Source organism: Martes martes (assembly GCF_963455335.1).
Source record: "Martes martes genome assembly, chromosome: 8".
Classification (NCBI taxonomy): Eukaryota; Metazoa; Chordata; class Mammalia; order Carnivora; family Mustelidae; genus Martes; species Martes martes.
Window position 1 is genome coordinate 52,460,025 of NC_137895.1, and position 20,556 is coordinate 52,480,580.

General features: G+C 38.6%; 1 protein-coding gene across 1 annotated transcript in view; it reads right to left on the bottom strand.

Annotated features, from left to right (window-relative positions):
• LOC308348454 (alpha-2-macroglobulin-like) overlaps positions 1-20,556 on the bottom strand; it is a 42,007-nt gene that overhangs the window by 7,717 nt on the left and 13,734 nt on the right. The window contains exons 11-28 of the mRNA XM_080812512.1: positions 20,030-20,191; positions 17,677-17,904; positions 17,362-17,425; positions 15,926-16,068; positions 15,165-15,314; positions 13,523-13,690; positions 12,930-13,038; positions 11,453-11,573; positions 10,601-10,829; positions 9,728-9,851; positions 9,217-9,338; positions 8,789-8,840; positions 5,162-5,245; positions 4,709-4,885; positions 4,305-4,392; positions 2,760-2,916; positions 2,164-2,238; positions 1,595-1,775 (exon numbers count right to left, since the gene is read on the bottom strand). Of these exons, the coding sequence (XP_080668638.1) occupies positions 1,595-1,775; positions 2,164-2,238; positions 2,760-2,916; positions 4,305-4,392; positions 4,709-4,885; positions 5,162-5,245; positions 8,789-8,840; positions 9,217-9,338; positions 9,728-9,851; positions 10,601-10,829; positions 11,453-11,573; positions 12,930-13,038; positions 13,523-13,690; positions 15,165-15,314; positions 15,926-16,068; positions 17,362-17,425; positions 17,677-17,904; positions 20,030-20,191 (2,434 nt within the window). The remainder of the gene's footprint in view (positions 1-1,594; positions 1,776-2,163; positions 2,239-2,759; positions 2,917-4,304; positions 4,393-4,708; positions 4,886-5,161; positions 5,246-8,788; positions 8,841-9,216; positions 9,339-9,727; positions 9,852-10,600; positions 10,830-11,452; positions 11,574-12,929; positions 13,039-13,522; positions 13,691-15,164; positions 15,315-15,925; positions 16,069-17,361; positions 17,426-17,676; positions 17,905-20,029; positions 20,192-20,556) is intronic.

The window sequence follows — 20,556 nt, forward strand, 5'->3', positions numbered from 1 at the left end:
CATCGAAGTTTCCAAAAAGTTGCCGTGGTTGGGTTGTCGGGGAGAAAGAGCAGAGCGAGATCCCTCACCAGCTGGGGGGATTTCCTCTTTCTGATGTTAATCAGACCTTATCTAGGCTTTGTTAAATTTTCTACACATTTTTCTATAGAAGTTTCTTGTGAGGATCACAGATGACATGAGATAACGGAGTTCATACTCCTTAGGCCAGAAAAAGTACATAGTCTTTAAAATACCAAAGGCTGATGAAGATGGGAAACAATGGGAACTGATTTACGCTGCCGTGGGAAGGAAACTGCTCTTTGGAGAGCAATTTGGGAATAACCAGCAAAGAGGAAGATGTGCTTAGCCTGCTAATCAGCAATTCACTTCTTGGAAGTGTAGCTTAGAGAAACTCACACAGGTACAACGAGGCATGTTTTTGAGTGTTCACTGCAGCATGGTTTGCAATAGCCACAAATAAGAAACGAGAAAACATCCTCGAGGGAGACTCCTTACTATAAATCATGCCCTATGTATATATCATGAGATATTACGTGGCAGTGAAAATAATGAACTAGAGCCACAGGCACGCATATGGGGCCTCCTCTTCCCACAAGGTTCAATGTCAAAAACAAAAGGCAGACAAATAGGCAAGAAAACAAGATGCAGAAAGACTCAAAAGTGTGATACTGTTCATGTAAAGATGAGGAACATGTAAAAACTCCGAATATTGTTTAGAAATAGGTATGTAGGAAAGATAAAGAAACCCAGGGAAATTACAAAGACAAATTCAGGATAATGGTTACCTTTTGGGGTAGGAGTGGTACACAGGGAATTTTTCCTGCCCTGGTAATTTCGTATTTCTTAAACTGGGAGGAAAGTATAAAGTGGTTTACATATCTGAAATATTCCCAATACATTTTAAGGATAAGCAATTAATGGCACTGTCAAGGGCGAAAGGTAGAATATGTTTTACTGGATAAAATATTATTTGCATTAATATTTTCTATTTCTTTGACCCCTCATATAGACCACCGTACACATAGAAATATCGTGAATATGAATAGATTTGTCAATATTATCAGACTTTTGATATGAGCATAAAATACCAGAATTTATTTATGAGGTTACTTCCTTCAGTCTTTTCTTATGTTTAAGAAGATATGACGCACCAGGAAAGGACTGGGTGTATCTTAAGAATGGCTTTTAAAATCACAATAGGTAATCCTTTCACAGCTCTTACCTGTACCATATTATTTACTATGCGCTTTGCTTGTATTCATTCATTTAATATTGACACAGCCCTATGAGGTAAATACTATTATCCCCATTTTATCATTGCAGGAACTGAAACACAGACATGGTGAGTGAGTTGTCTAAGGCCTCGTAGGTTAAGACGCTTTGGAGCTAGTCTCTAGAGGCTGGGCGTCTCACTACTACACTACACTGCCTCTTATCTTTTGATGTGACTTGCTTAAGAGAACCCAGATTTTATAGTGATATAGACAAAAGAAGACAGGGGAAAGGGGTCACAGGATGTAGGTGTGGGGGTTTTGTTGTACGGTTCTTGATACAGAGAATGGGGGCTGGGAGAGGACCACAGATGTGCGCTCACCTTCCTTCACGGCTTCCTGATGAAGTGAGCTGAGTGCTTCTCTCCTCCTCTCCTGGTTCCCTGCCAGGGCGAAAGCATAGGCCAACAGTGCCTTGGTGTAGACATGCTTTCCATGGGGTCCTTCATTCGCTGACTTCCAGGCTGACTCCAGGCAGAACAGGGCATTGCGGACAACGGGGTGCTGGGGTGGGGAACAAGGAGGGAACCAAGTAAGCACAGGTCAATTTTCAAATGCATGTGTTCATCTATTCTCATTCTTGGGGATGGAGAGAATAGTATCTTCGTGTTATCATGACATTCCTAAGTCAGGAACACAGGCCACATTTTTAGAATTCATTTTGGGTGTGTCTATGGCAGCAGTGGGAGGTCTCTAGGGGAGAAATCGCTTAGGGGCATCACCGGGATGGTGTAAATCTTAGCGGATTGTCCAAATTTTCTGTTGATCTGGGAAGCACCGTCCTGGCATAAAAGGAGAGCTGACACCGGACTTTTAGCAGAGGGATGGTTCTGACAGCAGGGCAGCGATGTCACTGCATCCAGAACTATGCAGGGGAGGAGGCGGTACCTACAGTGGCAGGGAGAGGAATCTCCAGAAGGGCAATGGTGACGTAGGCAGAGAGGGTCACTTCGTCTTCCACGCCACCCTGTAAGTGAGAGTCAGAGGGAGAGATCAGAGTGATTTAACTTCTGAGCATGCTCTTCATCAGCTCTTTGCCTTCCGCTGTGTCCTGGAGCTTATCCTCACTCATATTCATCCCCATTGGGCCAATTATCACAATCAAGCTAAGTCCCATCCCCTCTTTCTTGGTGCTATCCAGGTTTCATTTATTTATTTTTTAGTTAGTTAGTTAGTTACCTTTGCTAAGGAATTCCTATATTATTACCTCCTCTCATCCTTGTGAACATCATAAATGGACAAATCAAAACTAATTCCAAGGGCGCCTGGGTGGCTCAATCGCTTAAGTGTCTGCCTTCAGCTCAGGTCATGATCTCAGGGTCCTGGGATGGAGTCTCACATCAGGCTCCCTGCTCAGCAGAAAGCCTGCTTCTTCTCCCTATGCTGCTCCCCCTGCTTGTGCTCTCTCGCTCTCTCTCCCCCAAATAAATAAATAAAATCTTATTAGAAAAAAAAAAAAAAGAAAAATGAACTGTGAGAACACCTCACCTTAATGGCATTGTTGAGCAGAGACCCGGAACTCCTGAAACAACCATTGTCCTTCTGCCTTTGGGAGAGCCAGATGAGGGCTTGGGTGATGTATGCATTCTCGATAAAGATGTAGTTTTGAGCCTGGGCAAAAGTCTTCATTACAAAGGCAGTGAGCCTGAGCAGGGTGGAGGAGATGATATTTATGTTGTTACAATAGTTTTATAACTGTGGCACAGAATATGACACTGCTTACATTGATGTGAGTCACCTGACAACTATTCCTGTGTATTTAGAACTCCCATCGCCTTTAGACTGCTTGATTCGTCGGCTACATCTAGTATTTCCTTGCTGACTGATTTTCTCATTGCTATAGAGAGTCTAAGAACTTCTTCTTCTTCTTTTTTTTTGAAGATTTTATTTATTTATTTGACAGACAGATCACAAGTAGGCAGAGAGGCAGGTAGAGGGAGAGGGGGGAAGCAGGCTCCCTGATGAGCAGAGAGCCCGATGCGGGGCTCGATCCCAGCACCCTGGGATCATGACCTGAGCCAAAGGCAGAGGCTTTAACCCACTGAGCCACCCAGGCGCCCCATAAGAACTTCTGATGTTACTTGTTTTTACTTATTTGAGTAAGGCTTTCTTCTCTTTAGAGATTTCCTTCTGTAGATGGCAGAATCTCCTTACTTAGAAGATTGAATAAAAAAAAGAATAAAAAAAAGAAGATTGAATAACTTCAAACTGCTTTGGTTTGCCTTTGGGATTTTATTTATCCATTTATTTTTAAGTAAGCTATACACCCACCTTGTTGCCCACCACAGGGCTTGAACTTGTGACCCTGAGATCAAGACCTGAGCTTAGATCAAGAGTCAGGTGCTTATCTGACTGAGCCACCCCGGTGCCCCATGCCTTAAGGATTTTAAAACAATGTTGCTTGTCACTGGGTTCTCCTCTTTTCTTTCCTCCTATGAGTGAATTTATTCACAGTCAAGATGACTGTGATCTAAAAACATATTAAAAGCTGAAGTGAACATGGTTTATCCAGAAGTTAGATGATATGTTCACTGGCCATATATTAAAAAACTCATGGCTATGGGAGCTATTCTAGAAAAGAAGTAGCCATTAAAAAGATAGCTGTTTCTGGGTGTCTGGGTGGCTCAGTCAGTTAACCACCTGAAATTAACTGTCTGACTCTTGATTTTTGACTCAGGTCATGATCTCAGGATCATGAGATCGAGCCCCACGTCAGAGTCTGTGCTGAGTATGGAGGCTGCTTAAGATTCTCTCCCTCTGTCCCTCCCCCTGCTTGTGAGCTCTTCCTCTCAGAAAACTAGCTGTTTTAGAAAGAATACCTTGGTTATTACTAACAGGATGAATTTGGGGGACAAGTCTAACATATATTTGAATGTCAGCTTTTCTGCTTGTTACCTTGCTATATTTGTCGAGTATAACCAACTAGAGGTTTAATAATACATATCTGATAAGTTTACTGTGAATGTAATTGTGATAATATACGTAAAAGAGCTGGCAAAAAAACAGGACCTCAAAGAACTGTCAATCACTTACCAGGTATTGCCCTCATTCCTGCCATATTTCTCCCCAAAGGTGCTATAGGAGCCATCATGGTGCCTGTAACTCAGCTGCCTCTGGTAACCTGAAGTGGAAGGTTAATGAAACAATATGACAGACTGTGTATGTTGCGGCCAGAGAAATTACTAAAATGCTTTGGTTTCTCTTGTGGTATTTCTTAAATTTTGCTGTCGTATGTTACAAGGCTCTGCATTTTAAACATTTATTAGAAGTTGGACCCTGGATAATAAGCTTAAAATTAACTGTCCTTCTTATCATAGTAACTATGATACTATGATTCGCTAACATATCATAGACTTGGTAAGTAACTCAAGCCTATTAGGAAATCCAATCTATTGTTAAAATGACACTGTGAAGTCTTCACTCATTTAATCACTCACCAGTATTGAGGTAGCCAATGGCCTTGGACTTGACTTCTGGAGTCAGCTGTTGTGTTTTATTTAGATAATTCAGAACATGGATGTTGGGAGCGAAGAGGACCATATTCTGCTCTCCGCAGCCATAGGGCATTCGGAGGAGATTTTGTATGTTTTGCATGGCAGAGCCCAGTATGTCTCCTAGAGAGTGAGAGAGATGGGATGTCATAAAGCTTATAGATTATAATCTATGTGAATCATTAAGAAGAAATGAATAATTTTAGGAAGATTGAAAAATAAATATTTTTAGGAAGGGTGAGCTGTCCGGGGACAGAAGTATGATTGGGAACAATACACAAGCCCAAAGAAAGAGGAAGAACCAAGTTAATGTTACAATTGTGATTTCGAGTATTTATGGAAAAGAATACAGGAAAAACTATCAATACAGCAGAATAATTCACTAGGGCTGGAGCTTACCCAATACGAAGGTAGAGGCTCGGGCAGATTCTTCTACTACATTCTCTGGCAACTTCAAAGATAATTGTTCAGATACCTCAGCACCTAGAGAAATAATGGAAATTACTTCTGCCAAGTAACTTCTTGAAGAGCTCCAAACCCAGAAGCCAGAACTGTGCCTTACACTTAAACTTCTGAAAAGTTGTCACTCTTTTAATATGCTTGTGTTATGTGTGTGTGTGTGTGTGTGTGTGTATTTATCTTAAATGTGTAGGAATGGGAAACTGAGATTTCCAGAAATTCTCCTTCCTCATCCCTCTTTTTCTCCCATATGTAGAGTGCATTCCAGAAAAAGGCTACAGATTGAGAAGTGTCCATGATGTTGTGACTCTGTTGTGGTCATCCTGTGGCTAGCATGAGACGGTTATCACAAGATGATCTCTTTAGTGTTCATCTCTAACCTCTTTATTCAACAGTGTAATGAAAAAAACCCTAATGTATACATAAGCAAAGAAAAAAATCTCTGAAAGTTCCTGAATTCTATAATAATGCTCTGTCCTTACTGTCATCAAATTTCACCAGATATGAAGATAGTATTTTTATGGAAGACGTGGAAGTAGGGGGTGAAGATGAACAATGTTTGACTCACTGAAAATAAAATAATTGCTGGTGACAGGCATATATGTACCGCCGTTTTAGTACTGGTAAATTTCAGGATGATGAGAGAGAAATGTAGTATTTATTTTCATGCTGCCCGCCCTTCCTCATGAAATTAATATTGAAACTTTTGTTAAAGGGTACAAAATTTCAGTTATGCAAGAGGATTATGTTGTAGAGAACAGTGCCTACAATTTAATTTAAATTCAACTGATTAACATATAGTGCATTATTAGTTTCAGAGGCAGAGTTCAGTTTCATCAGTCTTATATAACACGCAGTGCTCATTGCACCATGTGCACTCGTTAATGCCCATCACCCAGTTACCCTATCCTCCCATCCCCCTCCCTTCCAGGAACCCTAAGTTGGTTTTCTGCAGTTTTTTTTTCTTTAAGATTTTAAGACAGCACAAGCAGGGGAGAGTGGCAAAGGGAGAGAGAGAAGCAGACTCCCCACTGAGCAGGGATTGCGATGTGGGATTTGATTTCAGGACCTGGGATCATGACCTGAGCTGAAGGTAGACGCTTAACTCACTAAACCACCCAGGCGCCCCTGTTTCCTCTAGTTAAGAGTCTCTTATGGTTTGTCTCCCTATCTCATTTTGTTTTATTTTATTTTTCCCTCACTTCCTCTATGATTCTCTTTTGTTTCTTAAATTCTACATATCAGTGAGATCACATGATAACTGCTTTTCTCTGACTGATTTACTTTGCTTAGCATACTACCTTTTAGTTCCAACAACATTGTTGCAAATGGTTAAGATTTAATTTTTTTGATGGCCGAGTAGTATTCCATTATATATATATACACCATGTCTTTTTTTATCCATTCATCTGTCAATGGACATCTGGGCTTGCTCCATAGTTTGGCTATTGTGGACATTGCTGCTCTAAACACTGGGGAGCATGTGCCCCTTTGGATCATGTCATTTTTATCTTTGGGGTAAATACCCAGTAGTGCAATTGCTGGGTCATAGGGTAGCTCATTCTTAATTTTTTGAGGAGCTTCCATTTTGTTTTCCAGAGTGGCTGTACCAACATACATTCTAGAACAGTGCCTACTATTAACAATATCATACTGTACACTTAAAAACTTAATAAGATAGATCTCACATTAAGTGTTCTTATCACATAAAAATATAATAAGAGATATATACCTGTAATACATACTGATGTATGTATTATTTATATGTTAAAGAAACCTCTCTTACCTTCATTCAAAAAAATAAGAAAACAGATGCCATAAACAAAGGTAAAAGACAAATTGCCAAGTGAAAAAAAATTGCAACTTATTCGATAAAGAATCAGTGTCATACAGAGAAAGCAGAAAGAAAGACAAACCACTAGAACCTGAATGGTCAAGGGATATGAAGTCATTCATGAATATGTAAAAATAAGCTCATATTCACTTGTGAGTATAGAAATTAAGATCGAAACAACACTATTTTTCATGCAAATTTTTCAGGAAAATTGAAAACTCTGATGGTTAAAGATGACAGTGATTGTGCAGGACAATATAAACTGGTGGGGATATTAACACATTTAGGTAATAAAGGAAAGGTTTTTAAGTTCTATTAAAATTTAAGAATATACATGTTCCCTCTTAGGAATTTCACATTTTGGTATCTACCTTAAATATACTTGCATGTGTATATAAGGAGGCATTCATTCATTCATTTATTCTGGCAAATAGTTAAAAAAAATTGAGCAATAGCTAAAAAACAATCAGAACCATGATATATTGATAGTATGGAATTAAAAGGGACTAAAAAAGATTACCTAGTTCTATAATTTAATATGGCTAGATTTCTAAAACAGGTTGCTCAGTAAAAAGTTATAAAATGTTAGTTATAGAACGAAACATATACCATTTATATAAATCACATATATATAAACAAATTCATGCGCATATTATTTCTAAACATACATGGATGATCATTAAAGCATTGAAAAAATTTCCCTCTAATATGAAGTTTTGTTTTATCTTGTAAAGGAGAATGTGTTTTTATATTACATGGGCAATTAAGTTAATTTTAATAGAACTACTTGATGATTAGCCCTAGATACATAAGAAATAAATAAAAATGAAGAGCTCAGTAATGGAAGACATACCAAGATAAAAGGATTTGGTGGCAAATTTACTTAAATGTAGAAATAAGGCTAAACAACCAGGCAATTACGTTTTTAGAACACGTTTTATATATTTGAAGTCTTGAGAGTATAATAAGCATAATAAACAGAACTGTTTATTATACAAACAGAAGAGAAATATATACATAAATATTATATAAACTGAATATTATATAAGCTGAAGAGAAAGGCAAAAAAGACATATATGATATTGATTTGACATTGTTTGAGGTGAGACCATATTGTGCTGATAACTTTCTTAGTGTATTAACATTCTGTGTTTTTGTTTAGACTAGAACACTCTCCACCAAAATAAAGTTATATCTTCGGCTGTGAGTTTCTTTAGTATCTTCTCAAATGACTGATAGAACATTAGGTACAAGATTGGCATCAAACAAATATTGGTATGACAATAATGGTACAGGCTAAGACAATTCTTTCTTTAGGACATAGCATGGTGCCATTATCAAATGCTCTTGCCTATGCAAAACTCAATGTTGAGGTGGCCTGAATTTGGCTACCCATATGGTATGTAACTGAATATTCAAGGAAACATTCCTTTTGGCAATATTCATCGATTCTACTCACTTTCTATGTAACCATGTCATACATGGAAGGACCTTTGGGCGTTTGTACAGGTGCTGTAACAGATAAAAATTTGGAAAGCATGGGCTAGGGATGGTCTCCTGATCAAATTACGTGGCTTCTCTAAGAACTAGTTGCCTCATTTATCAAATGGGTCAATGGTTCTTTGGGTCTTGGCTCATAGGGAGGTGTAGGAATAAGATACAGGATTCTCTGAACTTTAAATATTATAGAAACTTTAGTCAGTGCTATTCTAATTATGATGAATGACTCTTACCTGATGGACAGAACAGGGAATTAAATGTTGCTTCCTTCTCTAGTCCTTCAGGCTGTAGATGGAAAGAAAGAAAGGTGGAGGTGAGAATGGACAATTATGTTGATAGTGGAACCACCAATTTCTTGCTCATGAAGAGAAGAATTGGAGCTGACTTCCAAATGTATCACATAAAGAATCGATAAGTATAAGCAATATGAAGGAGATAGGTTGATAGAGGAGAAAATGAGGAAAAATTATGTAAATATCGAGAGAGAAAAAAAGAGAGAAATTGAGAGACAGAGAGAGGAGAGACAGAGAGAGGAGAGACTATTGTCAAATATTCTGTGCTTATGTATTATTTAACCCTTCTTATCTAAAACTTGGAACCTTCAAAGCACCATTGATTTTACTGGCTCACTGTGACCTACCAAATAGTTAGGCTTACTTACTTCCACCAGCAGGGACTTAATAATGGTGTCCTTCTTGCCATATTCAGGGACCTCTGCCACCTCAGTCCCACATAGCTCTTCAGACTCCTGTGCCTCTGCACTCACGGTGAAATTCACATTTCCTAAAAAAGGGGCAATACTGATGAGCACCATCTCCTTCTTTCTCTATGCCTCCAAACCTCAAGATTTATAAGTGTTCATTATTTTGCAACTTTTTTTTTTGTTTTATGAAAACACAGGAGCAGGAATGGAAGCAGCATCAACTAGAGGCTAGTGACCCTGAGAAGCCAAGGCAGACATAGATGGAGGCAAGCAAGGGGGGGGGAATAGTCTTCTAGACATTCTAGAATAAAAGACAAAGGAAAAAATATCTACAAGGCAGTGGTAGCAGGGGTGGGGTGTGTGTGGGGGGGTAATGTCTTTGCCTGAGGGAAGTAGCTTTAGATGTAAGTATCCAACTGATATATACAATCCTTGAGTAGAGAATTGTCTCTAGGAGACTTTTCCTCACCTAACGCCTTTGGCCTTACTGCCCAGGACACGGTTTGCCGGCTGTTCCCACAGATGCAGTGAGACTCCTCCTGTTCCTTCTCCTGGACTAGGAATGCAGGATTCAGGTCTAGCTGCACACTAACCTGAAACCACAGGTGAGACAAAGAGACAGATCAGAGGGAGAAGGGAACCAAAGGTAGAATGGTTTGAAATAAAGCATATTGGGGGACTGGTTAGATATTAAGTTGCCTAATACTGAAGCTGATCTAAATATAGACTGACTACCTAACAGTGGATCTAACATTGAAATCTTTGTATTTTCATACAAATAATCTGCTCTTTTGTGGGGTGACACAAGAGGTCAGGAAAAGTAGAACCCCCCTGTCTGTGGGACTTCTACTTCTTTGGCTGGGATCTTGACCATTCCCTCAGCTCTCTCAGCAAAGTACTCAAGATTTATATAAACTGTTATGGGTTCAGCAGAGGTAAGATGCTCACAAATAACTTTCAAAGTAATCTAATTAATGCTTTATGATGTAATGCTTTATGGTGATATATAAAAGTTAAATATGTGGAACGTACAAGTCGAAAACTTGGATCTAGGACATGAGAATGAAGCCTACCGATTTTTGTTCACTATGTCAGGAATCTTCATACTGTGCAAACTTCCTAATCTTATGGGGTTGGGGCAAGGGTCAGAAGCTTGTTTGAAGTTGCAAGTATATGGAAATATCAGCAACCATAGCTTCTATCCCATCTGAATATCTCAGAGTATTCCTCCTTGGGTAAGAGCCCCTTATACACAGGAGTTTGTCAGTATTTCAAAGAATAGGATTTTTAATTTACTTGACTGCCACAACTTGTGTTCAATTTAGGAAAGAGAGTTCTTTACCCGGATGCATTTGGGAAGGTAGTTGAGGACAGTGGCCTTGAGGGTGAAGGCCTCTCCGCGGATCACAGAGTAGGGCATTGTGAGCTCCACAAAGAAAGGCTGGAAGGCTCGGAGGGAGGCAGGAAGAGAGAGACCAAGTCCAGTGTCGTTGGACAGGCAGAGGGCCCCTGCCTTCCACTCTGTGATGGTGTCAGGGACTGTTACTGCCACTTCGGCCACTCCTGATGAGCTGGGGAGGATGGCAATGTGAAGAACAGAAAGTGAGCAGTTAAAGAAATCCTTTCTAGGAAGAGAATCCCTATAAATACTTCTATTGTCATGACTTATGCACCCAGTAGAAATGTCAATAAAGGAGAGTATCATCAAGACTCAAAGTGGGAAAGTATAAGAAGTCCTTTATTTCCAATTCTGTTTTCAATTCTAGTCTTTACCAGAATTTCCTATAGACACAGAATTATAGCATTTTCTATTATAGATACTATTGTTATGAAATAAATATGTATTTTGAGATTGCTCTTAAATTTTACTCTTTAAAATACTGTTCTAATGAGGGCAGGCTTTTTAAAGGTTTAATTCTACTACTACGGTGTGTAGTCAGCCTGACTGATTCTGTTTTTAACTCAAGATTGTTGGCCAGTGAAGAATCTCTTATAGGTGTTAGTCTGTGCAGGGCCTGGTCATATTTACTCCTTATTCCCATTTTCTGGAAGTCTTAGAATTAACTGTGTGCAAAATTTGTCAGCTCTGATGCAATGTGTCTAAGAGATACATGGGTATTGAAAAATTGGCTAAAAATGGAAAATTGTGAGAAGTCTGTATCATGGCCTTTTATATATAAAGAAAGTTACTTACTCTAACACCACCAAGTCCCAGATCCACGTCTCAGGGAAGTACTTTCGCACACTCTCTGCGGGAGGCTCGGAAACAGAGGCCATCTCTGTAAATTCATTGCCTCTTTGCAATTCAGATACGACTATGGTGGGTGAGGGGGGGAGACAGAAATAATAAATATGCAGATAAAGAGATTATAATACATGCTACAAAAGAAATAAACAGGGTGATGGAATAGACAAGAACGGGAGAGGATGCTTGGGTGATAAGGGAAAGCTTCTTTGAGGAGGTGATCTTTTTGCTGAATCCTGGAGTCTTAGGGTCAGTTCTAAGGGAGCTGGAAGAAAGAATCACAAGCAGAGAGCAGAGGCCTAGAGGCAGAAGGAGCTTAGGATGGCCTATGGAGCAGAAAAGAGAGTCCTCTGTGGTCACTGCACTCTGTCTCAAAAGGAAAGTGACAGGAAGTGTGTTGGGAGGAGGACAGGACTCAGTTTCCATTTGGTGTGCTCCTCTGTGGGATCAAAGAAACATCATACCCAAACATGAAGACAATGGCTCTGAGAAAGTTTATAGGAGTGAGGGATCAAGGATTAAAAAAATTCTTTATTTCCACATGCGCCAGAAAGTCAGTCAGGTTTTCTCACCTATTTACCTTCTGTTAATGGTGTACTGGTAAATATTCAACAATCAGTTCTCTGAAAAAAACTTGTACATATATATATACCTTGTACATACATAAGTTTACTATGAATTCTACTGTAAAGGATGGTAGACTTTTATTTATAAATAATAAAAATATATAATAATATTTACTTAAATTCCACATAACCAGTTAATTTTCACCAAACGCTTTCCTTGATTTTTGACACATTCTCTAGATGTACTCAACCTATATTCCACCATGATCTGACGATATCAGACTAGAAATAAATGGTTGGTTACTATCTGATTCACCAGTAAAGTAATCCATTTCACTGACAAATGAATGTGACTTCAACATGAATATTGGCTGCTAATTTCGGTAAGTTAAAGAGCTTCCTTATCTAACCAGTGAGAATGTAGTCCCAACTTGTAAACATTTGTTTCAGTTTATACCCATCCTCTGGAAATTATCTTTCCTTCTCAACCTCACCCATTCCCACATCTCCATTTACTAGAGGCAGATTCTTTTATGAATGACTTTCCTGATTGCTCAGTCAGAATTAACCCTTTCTTTTATTTTGCTTATCTGCCCCTCTTTCTTTTTTTAAAAATGGAAGTATAGTTGACACACGATGTTACTGTACCTCTCAGAAAACATCTTAGTCTGCCTCATGTTCTCTTCAGCATGTGGGGGCTTGACACAATCAGAAATTTGGGGTTTGTATCGCTATGTGATCTTGAGCAAGAACTTCAATATATCTGAATCACAAGGACTTTTTGGTTAATTTTATCACATTTTATCTTTTAAAATATTCTTTTATTTGACTCAATATATTAACTTTCATTAGTTCTCTACCTGGAGAAGCGAATAGTCTTCGAGATGCGTATACTGCTTTGTGTTCAGGCTGCGAACATACTTTGGGTTTGTGAATCTTTGTGTTGGTGAACACCTTTAAGCCCATATCCTGTGAAGGAGATTATCACCTAATCAGTACCTAAGTATTCTAAAATATATATAGGCACACATTTCATTGCCTTTCACAAATAATTCAATTAACTTAATACTAAACTTCCAATGTTCACATCTGTAGAAGGGATATTGGTATACATATGGAGGTAATTTTATTCTGTTGTTAAAATTTTTTTAACAGTAATATTTTATATATATGATTTTATAAATAGCACAAGGCAATGAATTTCAGGAAAATTAAATTAAAAAAATTAAAACTAAAATTTAAAAAATACTTGATTACTAGTCCAAAAAATTCTAGCCCTGGCTCTGTTGCTATTAGCAGATCTGCAACTATCAGTGACCTTGTAGAAGTCACTTAACCTCTCTGTGTCCCATTACCTTCAATTATGATATGAAGACATTGTAATAAATAACTTTTTCATATATAATATTTTGTAAATCTTTAGAAGGGATCATCTATTGTATAAGGAATTTACCTGTAGGAAGCTATACATATCTTTTTCATTTGTATTTGATACAGGGGAATACATGACCCCACTGATATAAACATTATGGCGATTGACACAGTCTCTGTCATCTTCCTCCTGCTGATTCAAGCTTCCAGGGAAACCAGTGAGGTCCTTCACGGGTAGCAGGTTATAAACCTGTACAAATGCAAAGGACAAAAGGACAAACTTATTTGTGGCTTATTCTTCTTAAATGCAAAGAGAAAAGAATAATCACCATCAGTCTTTGAGTGCCAGTGTTGCTTCAGTCATTTACAGAGATGACTTCAAAGCTGTTTTAAGAGTTTTTCTTTTTAAAGATTTTATTTATTTATTTGACAGACAGACATCACAAGTAGGCACAGAGGCAGGCGGGGGGGTGGGGAAGAGAGAGAGAGAGAGAGAAAGCAGGTTCCCTGCTGAGCAGAGAGTCCGATGCGGGGCTTGATCCCAGGACCCTGAGATCATGACCTGAGCTGAAGGCAGAGGCCTTAACCCACTGAGCCACCCAGGCGCCCCAATAAATATGTGTTGAATGGATGGCTTATGCTGTTGGGAGCGAAGTGTTTCATTAGTAAAATGTTATCAAGGCTGGGGAGGATTGGGCTAGTGTTCTAACCCAAGTCTACTATTAACCACCTAAAAGTTTCTGCTTTTTTTTATTAACCAACCAACAGGAAGGACATTCTGCCTTATCCATCTGCCAACACTGTTATAATTTAGAGAAAAACCCTGAGAACTATAAAATTATGTTATATAAACATAAAACATCGTTATTTTCCCACATATCCTCTTGTTCCCATTGAAATTAGTAGAATTCCAATATTTTCAATTAAATTCCATTTGGAAGGACCAAAATGTTAAATGTCTTTTCTTATAACTTTCTTTTTCAGGGAGTAAAATATTCATTTCCTTTTGTAAAATTTTGATAGTAAGCAAAAAAGATACCTTTAGTAAGAGGTTATTTCAACTGACCTCATATTGAAAATTGGAAGATGTAAGCAGGCTACTGTTAACTCGTGTTGTTGTTTCTCATTGTTCTATTCCGGCCACACCCTTGTGCTATGTCTTCTCTTCACCCAACATTTTAAAGGATTTCATTTACCAACGTAATTGGTAAGTGAAAGTAATTCATTTTTACAAATTTTTATTCATCAGAGACGGTGTTTCTTCCTTTAGAAATGGTGTTCATCTTGGGACATACAGTGTTTGATATAATTCTTATAAAAAGAGAAATGTGATATTTAATATCAGTTTCAGTGCAGGTCAGTGCACCACTTTTGTTAGGCTTTTTCAAACATTACAACTAGCTTGAAAACGACTGTTACTAGTTTCATCAAGCTCTAGGATTTCAGGAACTTCGAATGGTGCATGATTTTATTAATATATATATATAAAAACATACACATATATATGTTTGTATAAGCATGTATATAAAGTTATGTAAATAAATATATATGTATTCAAATGTAATATATTTCTTATCAAAAAAGTGCCCATGAAAGAGATAAAAACTATGAACTCCTAGATAAATAAAAATTTAATAGATCCGATCTTACTCAGGTAGGCATTTCTCCTTGCTCTGAGCCTCTTGTGTGGCCTTTCCTGACCCCCAAAGCTGCCGGGAACTCACCGAGGCTGCGGACAGCTCTGCTTCGGGCTTCATGAGCAGCACACTTTGGTCCACTGCACGGAGGGCGCACAGGGATTGAGGAGAAGCTGAAACTCGCAGGTGGGCATGTGAAGCCGGAAGACTTTTTGCTGGGCGGAAGCTCAGGTCCACCTATGGAATTGGAGAGAATGGTCGAAAAAACAAATGTCCTCATTTAACTGTGCATTCACAAGCATTTCCTGAGTGTTCCTCACATTCAATACACGCTCACTTTGTTTGACTTGGTGGTGGTTGGCACCATGTGAATCTTGGGGCTTTTGTCCCTTACACATCATTCTGATGCTCAAGAATCAGTTGAGCCATTATAATGATATGTAATTATTCTTATAAATTGTTAAATTTGAGATGCCAGTTTTTACCTTTGGCACATGGTAAGGTGTTTATCAAGTGCGGTTGGAATGCAAATGGTTCTAAATGCTCTTGTATTTTTCTTTTGGCTCTTTAGTAGCCTTAAAAACTCGCTTACATATTTTCCAACACTTCATCATAGAAAGGAGCAAGGTATTCTGAACTGTCTCATATAGTAAGAGACAATGCATGAGAATTTTGAACCAAGAGTCAAATGACATGTCTTCTTAGTGTGACTCTGCCATTACCTTGCCGAGAATCTCTGGAAAATTCATTTAATCCCTATGGTCCCAGTGTTCACACACAGAACATAATTGATAATAATATCAACTTTTGGTTTTAAATGTTGAAAATTTCATAATAAAGAAACCCACCTTGTTGGCTAGACAGTTTTCAACCTCGTATTTTGCAGAATCCCCGACCACTTCCCCATCAGGTAAAATGGTGAAGATGAGCAATCGAGCCACGGGAGCAATGTCTGTCTCCACAGGGACTGACACGGAAAAACGGCCGTTCACTGGAGCAGAGACAGAACGAGGAGGTGATTACGGCTTAGACAACTCCCCAGGGCTGAAATGAAATTTTTCTGTTGCACAGAGCCATTTTTAGGAGCCTGGGCTGGTGAATGACTGTTTCTTCTAGCTGGTATAACAGATAAAAGAAAACTTAGATGTGATAAACGAATGTTTATGTCTATGAATTCTCTACCTCTAAGACCTCTAGCTTTAGAGAAAACTTTATTGAAGTGTTCTCTCATAAATCACATAATGATTTCACACCAATTTTCAGCTTTAGCTCATCTCTGTAAAGTTCTGATGCTATCTGAGGATATGGAGACATCCACTTGGCTACTATTTGATCTAGACTTCACACTAGAGGAGGGAAATGAAGTTGTGTGATGTAATCGTCAGAGTTCAGCACATTGTATTTATCCTTACATCTTCTTTAACTTTCTATGAACAAAATATTCTACTTTTTTTTTCTTAAGGGGAATACTGTGCTCCTTTGATAGTTGTTTTTTGATGCCTACGTAGTCATATTAAGGTTCTGTAAGTAAGGCTACAATGGTGCTTTTCTGTTGCTATGAAGATGCATCAAAAGAGTAGCTCACTGATAGTTAAGAGAGTAGCTCACTGATAGTTAAGAGAGTAGCTCACTGATAGTTAAGAGAGTAGCTCACTGATAGTTAAGAGAGCAGCTCACTGATAGTTAAGAGAGTAGCTCACTGATAGTTAAGAGAGTAGCTCACTGATAGTTTTCTTGTAAGTGGTCTTTCAAACTTCCTTAGAAGAGCAGAAAACTTCACAGGTTTATATTGCTCCATATTTGTTCATGCGAGAGTCCAATTCAATGGTGGAAGTATCCAATTCAACTTTCCATAAATCAGAACTATCTTCAAAAAGGAAATATGGTACAAAGAAATGACTCAGCCAAAGACCTAGTGTATAGGAAGCATTCCAAGATTTTGCCTTCTGTTTCCTGAAACAGTTCTAAAATACCATTTTGAGAAGAAGCTCCGTGAATATTTACAGTTTGAAAATCTGGAATAAGCATAGATTTTAAAACAACCACCTCAACATTTTAAGTAATCTGAACAGAAGAAGCTGAAGGATAAGAAAAAAAATATTTCATAAACAGCAAAATGGACGAACAAACAAACACCCATTCTTTCTTTCCCCTCTCAACTTCTCATTTACTGGAGTTTGATGGAAATCACCACCATTTATTTGAAACTTTTTCTGGTATTTCTGCAACTTAAGGCTGACTATGTCAGAGTGGGGCAGAAATGTACGATTGTGGAAATACTCACTATCTCCCTGTTCCACAGGCAGCACATGCATCCCATTTCGGACAATGCCTCCCTTTGCCATGATCTGCAAAAAACGAAAGGAAAAGAAATTTTGTTTGCCTGACAGAAATCTTGTACCCCACGTCCTGCCCTTCATGCGTTATGTTTGTTGTACTGAGCTCCAGCTGGCAATAATTAGCCCTAAGAGAAGTCGAACCTTCAACAGGAACTTGGATAATAAGTCAGAGTAGTGATGGCTAAAAGAATTTCGTAATTCCTTGCCTCACAGAGGACTTTTGCCTATGGATGAGTCAATGAAGTGGCCTTCCTTCTTACCAGATAATAGAACACGAGCTCCTTCAGCTCCTGCAGGACCCGTCCATTCAGAATATAATGTGCTTGAACTGTCTGAGTTTGGCCACAGGGCAGTTCACCAGGCATGGGCTCTAGGTGGACAAAACTCTTGCTTAGGGAAAATACAAGATTAGCAGTGTGATGAGCTTCTTTGTACTCTGCCGACAGCCACTGGTAGCCGTAACAGGGACTAGGATCCTTGTGTTTGACCTAATGAATTTAAAAAACGATATTATTTTCTAGATCGTATGTCATAGAGAATCCGTGTTCTCACAAAACTACATTAGTTCGCTGAACTCCCTTAATTAGTACTTAGAAAGCTTTTGCTCCACAGTAAAAAGTGAGAGAATGTTTCTCTGTATTGCAGAGCTTAACCCTGCAGAGGCTCCTTGGGTTGGTGTTCAAATTTTTGAAGTGCATACATGGTGACATTTTTTGCTCTGCTTAATTTGCTCGCCATTTTTGGGGCCCCCTTACCTATGCAGACAGAGAGGCTGGAAATATAAAACCTCATCGAGGAGATTAAATACTCTCCAGAAACTGAAGAACAATATTCCAGAAACCTATTTATGATGGGTTTCAAATAGGTACTATGAATAAATGTGATACTGCAACCATAGGGATCTGGGAACATTTTCTGTCAATGGCTTTGGTTCATGAGTTGGGTTGGTGAATTAGTTGACATCGCTCTCTCCTGGGCTGTCCTAGGCTGGTTATTTTATTTTTTATTTTTATTTTTTAAAGATTTTATTTATTTATTTGACAGAGAGAGAGAGATCACAAGTAGGCAGAGAGGCAGGCAGAGAGAGAGAGAAGGGGAAGCAGGTTCCCCGCCAAGCAGAGAGCCCGACGTGGGGCTTAATCCCAGGACCCTGAGATCATGACCCGAGCTGAAGGCAGAGGCTTAACCCACTGAGCCACCCAGGTGCCCTAGGCTGGTTATTTTTAAAGCTTTCTGTGGTTCTGGACTCTCAAGGTTTATAGGTGCTATTTGAGTTACACTTGAGTTACACTCAAATAGCACCTATAAATTCAGAAAAGTTACTCAGTGTAACTTTTCTCCATGTAGAAGTTATTCCTTATTACTTATTCTCATCCTCGCCTCCCAAGCAGTGTGAATGAATCCTTGTGTCAGCAAAACACTTTATATTTTAATATATGTTCTAGTGTTAACAGGTAAATGATTATCAAAAAGAGGGAGCATTTAAAAATAATTTTTTGAAAAAGATTTAATTTATTTGACAGAGAGAAAGATCACAAGAAGGCAGAGAGGCAGGTGGGGTGTGGGGTGGGAGGGAAGCAGGCTCCCCACTGAGCAGAGAGCCCAGATGTGGGCTCGATCCCAGGACCTGAGATCATGACCTAAGCCAAAGGCAGAGGCTTAACCCACTGAGCCACCTAGGCGCCCCTAAAACTAATATTTTGAGAACATCGCCTAGCACATAGAAAACATCCAAGACACTTCTTGACTGAATAAATGAATGAATGCTCAGTTTTTAATTATTAGAAGATATCTGAGGGTTTTGAGGGGGTGGGGGGGTGGGAGGTTGGGGGAGCCAGGTGGTGGGTATTATGGAGGGCACGTATTGTATGGAGCACTGGGTGTGGTGCATAAACAATGAATTCTGTTATACTGAAAAGAAATAAACAAAACAGAAACAAACAAAAAAAACTAGCTGGTGGTGGGTATTAAGGAGGACACGTTTTGCATGGAGCACTGGGTGTGATGCATAAACAATGAATCTTAGAACAGTGGAAAAATAAAGTTAAAAAAATTAAATACAAAAGATAAAAAAAAGAAGATATGGGCTTTCATGCCATCTATTTAAAGTGCAGTCAATAAAATATACTATTTATCCTGTTTATTTATCATTATTATGTAATATCTATTGTATATCCATATATCTCTTACTGTATATCTACATTTCTATGCTATACCAAGTTAAGTTATATGGGTATAAAAAAAACCTGGAGAAAACTAGAATAGCAGGACAAAAATAAAGTAGGAACAACAATTTAGAGTATATATACTTGAAAGCAAATGTTAGCGATGTTAAACTGGACTTTTACAATGATAGCCAAGGTAAAGGGAGCTTGCATTATCATTTCTTATAAGTAAATTTTTATTTATTTTTATTTCAAAATAACACATCAACTGTTAAAAAAGAAATTAAACATCACATTTAATCCCACCACCCTGAAAACTGAAGGGTGTTTATTTATTTATTTATTGTTTCCATAGGACTAAATACAACTTGAAAGTATCATCACCTTTAGGGTGCAACCTTATTTCCAAGACTACTTCACGTCATTGGTAACTTCTCTTCAAACTTACCCTGACAGTGAGAGAGGTACTCATAATGTTGGTGGTGTTGATAGAGAACTGAACCAGGCCATGCTCATCAGTGGTGGCATTGGAGTTATAGTTAGCTTCATTTGCTGTGATGAAGACAAGTTCATTTGGCATGGGGACACCTTTCCCATCCACTAGTTGCACCTGAAGATTAAAATCTGTGGATCAGTTATATGGTTAATACCCAGTAGTCACCAAACATTCATTGTATCACAAATATTTATTATGTCCTATATATTGGACGTGGTTCCAGGGATTGAGGCTACAGTGGTAAACAAAGCAAAGTTCCTGCCGTCATAGAAGAGAGATATATGTTAAATAAACACATAGATGATATATATTTATTTAGTAGTAATCAGCCCTAAGACAAAAAATAAAGCATTGTGGGGATGCCTGGGTGGCTCAGTCAGTTAATCATCTGCTTCTTGATTTCAGCTCAGGTTGATCTCAGGGTTGTGGGATTGAGCGCCACATCGGGCTCTGCAGCCTGCTTATGATTCTCTCTCTTC